Source organism: Oncorhynchus kisutch, linkage group LG6, assembly GCF_002021735.2.
Source record: "Oncorhynchus kisutch isolate 150728-3 linkage group LG6, Okis_V2, whole genome shotgun sequence".
NCBI lineage: Eukaryota > Metazoa > Chordata > Actinopteri > Salmoniformes > Salmonidae > Oncorhynchus > Oncorhynchus kisutch.
In genome coordinates, this window is record NC_034179.2 from 75,872,885 (window position 1) to 75,881,520 (window position 8,636).

General features: G+C 41.4%; 1 protein-coding gene across 1 annotated transcript in view; it reads right to left on the reverse strand.

Annotated features, from left to right (window-relative positions):
* Positions 1-4,106: 4,106 nt before the first annotated feature.
* LOC109897353 (inward rectifier potassium channel 4-like) overlaps positions 4,107-8,636 on the reverse strand; it is a 12,592-nt gene continuing 8,062 nt past the window's right edge. The window contains exons 2-3 of the mRNA XM_031827591.1: positions 7,842-8,011; positions 4,107-5,817 (exon numbers count right to left, since the gene is read on the reverse strand). Of these exons, the coding sequence (XP_031683451.1) occupies positions 4,242-5,817; positions 7,842-7,879 (1,614 nt within the window). The 5' untranslated portion in view covers positions 7,880-8,011 and the 3' untranslated portion in view covers positions 4,107-4,241. The remainder of the gene's footprint in view (positions 5,818-7,841; positions 8,012-8,636) is intronic.

Here is an 8,636-nt window from a genome sequence, read left to right on the forward strand (position 1 = left end):
GTTTGATCTCTGTCATTGCCAACAAAGGGTATATAACAAAGTGTTGAGAAACTTTTGTTATTGACCAAATACTTATTTTCCACCATAATTTGCAAATAAATTCGTTATAAATGCTACAAAGTGATTTTCTGGATTTTCTTTTCTCATTTTGTCTGTCATAGTTGAAGTGTACCTATGATGAAAATTACAGGCCTCTCTCATCTTTTTAAGTGGGAGAACTTGCACAATTAGTGGCTGACTAAATACTTTTTTGCCCCACTGTAACTGCCTCAGTCTGATAGTTGATCCAGGGAGCTGGGAGGGTGAACACACTGGATCAAATCCACCACTAGAGGGAACGCTTGCCTCAGTATTCTCTGCTGGAGACCTCGCTGATGGAGTTGTGTTCAGAGTCACCTAGTGGCGCAGCACGGGAACAACAACTCCATCCATCCATCCCTTTATTCTCTCCTCACTTCCTGGATTTCCTCCTCTGCATTCAACTGTTTGTTAGTCAGTGCACAAATATTGTTCATATTCTACATGTACAGAGACAGTCAAATAACATACATTATACATATTTATTTTCAACATCAGAAGGTACACAAAAGGAATGAAGTGCGTTCTATGATTTACTCGCTGTTCAAGCTTGTGTTGGTCAGGGAATTTGTCTGTTCTGTTTCGCCACGCACGGCATGTTAATAGAGACGTGCGAGCCGGGAGACTGAGCGGCAGAGATAAATCAACACAATTATTTCAGGAAATAATATGACACAGTTGTTTTACAAACACACGTTGTAAACCAGATATAGTAGCATAATAAAGATTCCTCACCGTCATCGCTCAGCATTTACTCCATGCTGCTGCTAGCATGTCGACATGTACACACAACCCCTCAAACAGAGTACGTTCATTGTAAAAATATAAAGTAGCAGTTGCATTTTGTGGTAACAACGTTCCCCGTGTGCCTCAACTGTCACAAAGGTCTGGTTATTTGAAAAAGTGCAAGTTTTGACTTGAAAAGCCTACTGTCATACTGAATGCCCAGTGCTCTCTCTCTCTCTCTCTCTCTCTCTCTCTCTCTCACACACACACACACACACATTCAAGTTGATATAATCCTCACAAACAATTTTGCAGATGTAAAAATGGCGAAAGTTACTCAAGAACAAAATGTTGTTGGATGAAGATGAAGAGACAAACAGGTGCAGTGTAGTGCAGGAAACAGACAAGGGACATGTACATCTTTCAGACAACTACACACAATAGGAGCTACGGTGCAGGAGATTCATGAATAATTTCATACACAAACCATATGCCAACAAACAAGACAGCGTTGTTTATATTTGACTTAGTGGGAAAGAGATGAAATATAGACACTTTGGAATACACAAAGATGTCTCTCTATTCAGTCTCTCTAGAATCAACCTTTATGAGATCTCACGTTCTAAAGACGAGTGCTTTCAGATGATTCCCCTAAAGGTGTCTATCGGGAAACGTCTTTAAGGTGACAGGAGAGACCAGATAAGTAACTCATGATAAGTTCTCTACTGATATACACTGAAGAGAGGGACTTTCCATTATGTCACATTCATGCACCTTTTGCAACACAAAAACCAGGCTTTAATAAAAAGGTGAGAAAAAGCTACCTGATTCTGGAGAATGAAAACACCTAGTTATTTTCTGCAGCAAATGACGAACTGGATTTCAGACATTAAGACCCTTAGCTATGACTATTTAATGATTGCATTGGTCATTGTATTGTTGTTATTACGCACAGTAACAACCGATAAATGATTCATTGAACTATGCTAAAGACACTATGAAAACAACGTGTGTAAATTAGTAAATTAGGGAGAAAAGAGGCTCAGAGGAAAACTTGACTGAAGAACCACAGTGCAAATAGTAGAAAGCAGCAAACTATCCTGTCTGTTATATTGCACAGCTGAACTGAGAGTTGATATAGTATTTGAACCCACGTATGATTCATATCACATGTCATATCACCAATCATTTTATCATTACAGAACACTGGAGGTTGATTCCACATCAAAATATCATGTATCATGTCCAAATTAAACAAACGACGTAATACGACTGTGTAGATAAACATCATACCTACCTACTTGAATGTCACTCAAATATTCTGGGTATCTTCCCTGCACATTTCCTCCTGAGACAGTTTCTGTAGCAGAAGTGCTCCTTTGGTCAAATGTCTGTTTATCCTTCATTGCACACGTCTCAACAAGTCATTATTTGTCTCATCCTCAGCTCTCTGCTGGAACTGTCCATCTCTTGGTGTTCCTTTCCTATTACCTCGTTAAAAAAGTCACGCGTTCATACAATCTCATGTGTAATTATCTGTCTAGGTGACTGTCCCACAGCCCAACTGAGGTACACGTATGGGTGAGGTGTGCAGAGTAGAACCACTACCTCAGTCTCCCATTTGGTTCTCTACACAAACAAAAACATGGGCTCAGGTAAAAGTACAAAATAATGCTGGCAAGGCGAAAGGGGTGTAGATCTAGTACTAAATCCAGCGCAAAACGTGCAAAAAACAAATGGAAGACCTCACTTCAAGACCTACAAGTAGGTATATACAGTTGAAGTCGGAAGTTTACATACACATTAGCCAAATACATTTAAACATTTACATTTCTGACATTTAATCCTAATAAAAATTCCCTGTCTTAGGACAGTTAGGATCACCACTTTATTTTAAGAATGTGAAATGTCACAATAATAGCAGATATAATTATTTCTTTCAGCTTTTATTTCTTTCATCACATTCCCAGTGAGTCAGAAGTTTACATACACTCAATTAGTATTTGGTAGCATTGCCTTTAAATTGTTTAACTTGGGTCAAACGTTTCGAGTAGCCTTCCACAAGCTTCCCACAATAAGTTGGGGGACTTTTAGCCCATTCCTCCTGACAGAGCTGGTGTAACAGAGTCAGGTTTGTAGACCTCCTTGCTCGCACATGCATTTTCAGTTCTGCCCACACATTTTCTATAGGATTGAGGTCAGGGCTTTGTGATGGCCACTCCAATACCTTGACTTTGTTGTTCTTAAGCCATTTTGCCACAACTTTGGAAGTATGCCTGGGGTCATTGTCCATTTGGAAGACCCATTTGCGACCAAGCTTTAACTTCCTGACTGAATTCTTGAGATGTTGCTTCAATTTATCCCCCTAATTTTCCGTCCTCATGATGCCATCTATTTTGTGAAGTGCACCAGTCCCTCCTGCAGCAAAGCACCCCCACAACATGATGCTGCCACCCCAGTGCTTCACGGTTAGGATGGTGTTCTTCGGCTTGCAAGCATCCCCCTTTTTCCTCCAAACATAATGATGGTCATTATGGGAAAACAGTTCTATTTTTGTTTCATCAGACCAGAGGACATTTCTCCAAAAAGTACGATCTTTGTCCCCATGTGTAGTTGCAAACTGTAGTCTGGCTTTTTTATGGCGGTTTTGGAACAGTGGCTTCTTCCTTGCTGAGTGGCCTTTCAGGTTATGTCGATATATATATATTTTTTACTGTGGAGATAGAGCCATTTGTACCTGTTTCCTCCAGCATCTTCAGAAGGTTCTTTGCTGTTGTTCTGGGATTGATTTGCACTTTTCGCACCAAAGTACGTTAATTTCTAGGAGACAGAACTCATCTCCTTCCTGAGCGGTATGACGGCTGCGTGGTCCCATGGTGTTTATACTTGCGTACTATTGTTTGTACAGATGAACGTGGTACCTTCAGGCATTTGGAAATTGCTCCCAAGGATGAACCAGACTTGAATGAACCAAATATTCTGAGGCTGATTTCTTTAGATTTCCCATAATGTCAAGCAAAGAGGCACTGAGTTTGAAGGTAGGCCTTGAAATACATCCACAGGTACACCTCCAATTTACTTATGTCAATTAGCCCATCAATTAGCCCATCAGAAGCTTTTAAAGCCATGATATCATTTTCTGGAATTTTTAAAGCTGTTTAAAGGCACAGTCAACTTAATGTATGTAAACTTCTGACCCACTGGAATTGTGATACAGTGAATTATAAGTGAAATAGTCTGTCTGTAAACAAAAAAATGACTTGTGTCATGCACAAAGAAGATGTCCTAACCGACTTGCCAAAACTATAGTTTGTTAGCAAGAAATTTGTGGAGTGGTTGAAAAACTAGTTTTAATGACTCTAAGTGTGTGTAAACTTCCGACTTCAACTATATGAATGGAGGGGTTGGGAAGGGTCTGAGGGTGCCATCCCTTTGCCTCAGATTCCTGACTCACTTTTATATGTCAGTGGATCACGAGTAATGGTCGTCTGTAGAATGTCAAAATCCATCTGATTGTCCAAAACACACAGCATGTTGCTGCCGGATGTCATTGTGGCTGTTTCCTGAAACAAATGATGAAAGTCTACAGAAACTGAATTCCTCCTTTCCTCCTCCCTGTCTTTTCCCTTTTGCCTATCCAGTTCATCCTCGTCCTCTCCACAGCTCAGTGCTACCTCATTCTCATAGCAGAAGGCGCTGGGGGAGTGGGGGGTTACGAGGTGCTGGGTGATTCTGGGGCTGGTTGGGAATAGTGAGTGGGAGGAGGCGGATGAGGCAGGCCGGCTGGCCGTCTCACTGAGCTCCTTGGCGCTGCAGTGGGGTGTGGAGGGCACCTCGTAGGTCTTGTGGAAGCGAGCATAGTCCACCTGATACTTGGTTCGGTCCTCAAAGATCACAGGCTCAAACCTATGCCCCCATAGGATCTCCTTGGCCAGATAGGAGCTGCGGGCCTGGGTGGTCATGGCGGTGGCCTCCACCATGCCCTCCAAGATCACTACGATCTCAAAGTCATCAGACTCCAGATCAGCCCGGCTCACAGTATACAGGGGGCTGTCCTCGTCGATCTCATGGACGATAACCAGAGGAGAAACCAGAAAGAGTCTGTCTATGCCTTCGTCGTAGCCTACGTTGAGATCCCTCTGCTCTAGAGGGATAAACTCTCCCTCTGCCGTGACGTAGGGTCGAATGAGCTGTGCCCGCACATGGGCCTCCACGATGTGGCTCTTGCGCAGGTTACCCACCCGCCACATGAGGCACAGCTTGCCATCGCGCAGGGAAATCACAGCGTTTTTCGAGAACAGCAGGGTCTGGTTCCTCTTCTTAGGGCGTGCCATTTTGACCATGATTGTGCCAAGCATGAAGGAGTCAATGATGCATCCCACTATGGACTGGACCACCACTGTGATCACTGCCACAGGGCACTCCTCAGTGACACAGCGCCACCCATAACCAATGGTGGTCTGGGTCTCGACGGAGAATAGGAAGGCTCCGACGAAGCCCTCCACATGAAGGAGGCATGGCTGCCACGTTTTCTGCACCCCTTCAACTTCACCAACCCCAAGCCCATTCCCTTCCAACCCTGAAGAGGAACTCATTCCAGGGTGCTCATCAAAATCCCCATGGGCTCTGGAAACTGAATAGAAGATTATTCCAAAAAACATCCAGGAGGACAGGAAGGTCGAGCAGAAGAGGAGTAGTAAGTATCTCCAGCGGATGTCCACGCAGGTGGTAAAGATGTCGGCCAGGTAACGTTGTGATTTCTCCTCCATGTTAGAGAACACCACGTTGCAATGCCCATTTTTCTTGACGAAGCGACTTCTTAGTTGGCTCGATCCTGTAGTAGAGATCTTTCCGTTGTAATTGTTCATCCTACGACCTGTGGCTCCTGATATCCTATCTCCTCCGGATGTGTCACTAGGGGAGAGGAACCGGCTATTGGGCGAGCTGTGGCCGTTGTGGAGCCCAAGTGTGGAGATTTTCAGGCCCTCCTCATCTGGCGCTGCGAAGTTGTACCTGTTGGGTTAACAAAAGGGGAAAGTATGGATGAATAAGAAAATTGACCAGAGTGATGCAAGAGATGTGAGAGTGGTTTGAGAGAGGGTGTAGAACAGGAAGAGTTGAGGTTATAAAACTGTGTCCGTGGTCTCATAGGGCTATCTGTTCTTACCAGTGTGCCCTACAGGACACAGTGACTATGAATAGCTTGCCAACTCTGCACAGTGTGAGAGACATAATGTATGACTCACATTCTCTCATGTGTTTAAGACCGCGCTTAGGAAGGATATGCTGTGAAGGAGAAATGTATTACAGTCCTATAAGGGTATCCTTCTTGAATACAAAGGTAGCATGAAATGTTGCTTTCTCACTTTCCTCAAGACCATTTGACCTATCTCTGGTAACCTCTTAATATTGATCAGACTGACCTGTCTCTCTCCTCTGGAGAGGATAACCTGGGAAGGTGAGTTGTGTTTAGCTATGTGAGAGGGATTGCGGTCATCACGGGTTTAGGGATTATACATGAGCCAAGTCTCTTGACAGCCTATGTTGACTGGGACATACAGACATTATATTGACCAATTTATAGTGCTCCATTGATCAGGACTATATTCAACCATATACTTATTGAATTTTTAATGTTTGCACTATTTTGGTTCCATTCATTTGATATTGAAGTTATGTACATTTGAAGTCGGAAGTTCACATACACATTAGCCAAATACCTTTAAACTCAGTTTTTCACAATTCCTGAATTTCATCCCAGTAACAATTCCCTGTCTTAGGTCAGTTAGGATCACCACTTTATTTGAAGAATGTGAAATGTCAGAATAATAGTAGAGAGAACGATTTATTTCAGCTTTTATTTCTTTCATCGCATTCCCAGTGGGTCAGAACTTTACATACACTCAATTAGTATTTGGTAGCAATGCCTTTAAATTGTTTAACTTGGGTCAAACGTTTCGAGTAGCCTTCCACAAGCTTCCCACTTGAAATACATCCACAGATACACCTCAAATTGACTCAAATTATGTCAATTAACCTATCAGAAGCTTCTAAAGCCATGACATAATTTTCTGGAATTTTCCAAGCTGTTTAAAGGCACAGTCAACTTAGTGTATGTAAACTTCTGACCCACTGGAATTGTGATACAGTGAATTATAAGTGAAATAATCTGTCTGTAAACAATTGTTGGAAAAATGACTTGTGTCATGCCCAAAGTAGATGTTCTAACTGACTTTCCAAACTATAGTTTGTTAACAAGAAATTTGTGGAGTGGTTGAAAAACGAGTTTTATTGACTCCAACCTAAGTGTATGTAAACTTCCGACTTCAACTGTACATTGGCGAGCTAAGGTTGTCCATTTCCCTGTGATAACACAAATAAGGAGAAGCATTGTCAGCTTTGGGGACATAAGAAATGACCAGTGATGGAAAAAGTACCCAATTGTCACACTTGAGTAAAAGTCAAGATAACTTAATAGAAGATTACTCAAGTAAAAGTGAAAGTCACCCAGTAAAATACTACTTGAGAAAAGGTCTAAAAGTATTTGGTTTTAAATATACTTAGCTATCAAAGGTAAATGTAGTTGCTAAAATATACATAAGTATCAAAAGTAAAAGTAGAAATCATTTAAAATTCCTTATTTTAAGCAAACCAGACAGCACCATTTTCTTGTTTTTATTTATTTACGTATCGCCAGGGGCACACTCCAACACTCAGACATCATTTACAATTAAAGCATGTGTGTTTAGTGAGTCTGCAAGATCAGAGGCAGTAGGGATGACCAGTGATGTTCTCTTGATAAGTGTCTGAAATCCTGTCCTGCTAAGCATTCAAAATGTTACGAGTACTTTGGGGTGTCAGGGAACATGTGTAGAGTAAAAAGTACATTATTTTCATTAGGAATGTAGTGAAGTAAAAGTACAAATGTAAGTAAAAATATAAATAGTAATATCCCCAAAATTACTTAAGTAGTACTTTCATTTTTACACCACTGGGTATGACACAGGTATGACAGAATCCATTCATGGCGTCCTCACCTGTTGGCCCGTGCTGTTCCCATGGCACCAGTGATCATCAGGTGGTCAGTAGGTCTATAAGTAGGGTGGGAGGCTGGACTCCGCCCTGGCAAGTAGTCTACTGCGAAAGATTTGGTATCGGCATGGCAACTGTCAATGTGTGCACGGACGGCATCCCCCGGTGAAGACCACTACAGGGAGAAAGATTTTACATTTTGCCAAGATTCATACACAGTACAGGTGTGGGATATTAATTTGACCTATATAGTCAGGGCAAAATAGTCCTGCAGCAAAATTATTCAAACATTTAGTCCATAATGTTGCTTGATCGGTGGTTAGGCTATTAGCTGGTCAAAATGAGACTACATGAAAAGTGAAATACTGTTGTTAATATAACTAACTGCAGGTTTTCAGTGAATGTATGAAATCCCAAAGCTCATCTACATTTCCTGCTTCTCAGGAAAATTCTCAGCCAAAATAATAATGATAAAATTAAGATCCTACATCTGTACCTGTGCATCACCATATCATTTTGCACAGATTTTAATAACTATCCCTCAACATTCATAACTGATTTAGTGTGAGCATATTTTATTGAGAGAACAATGATTTGATGTGACCTGGTTTTTGGGTTACAAACAATCAGTTCTAGTCAAAAGTTTGGACATACCTACTCATTCAAGGGTTTTTCTTTATTTTTACTATTTTCTACATTGTACAATAATAGAGAAGACATCAAAACAATGAAATAACACATGGAATCATGTAGGAAGCAAAAAAGTGTTAAACAAATCAAAATATATTTTGTATTTTATA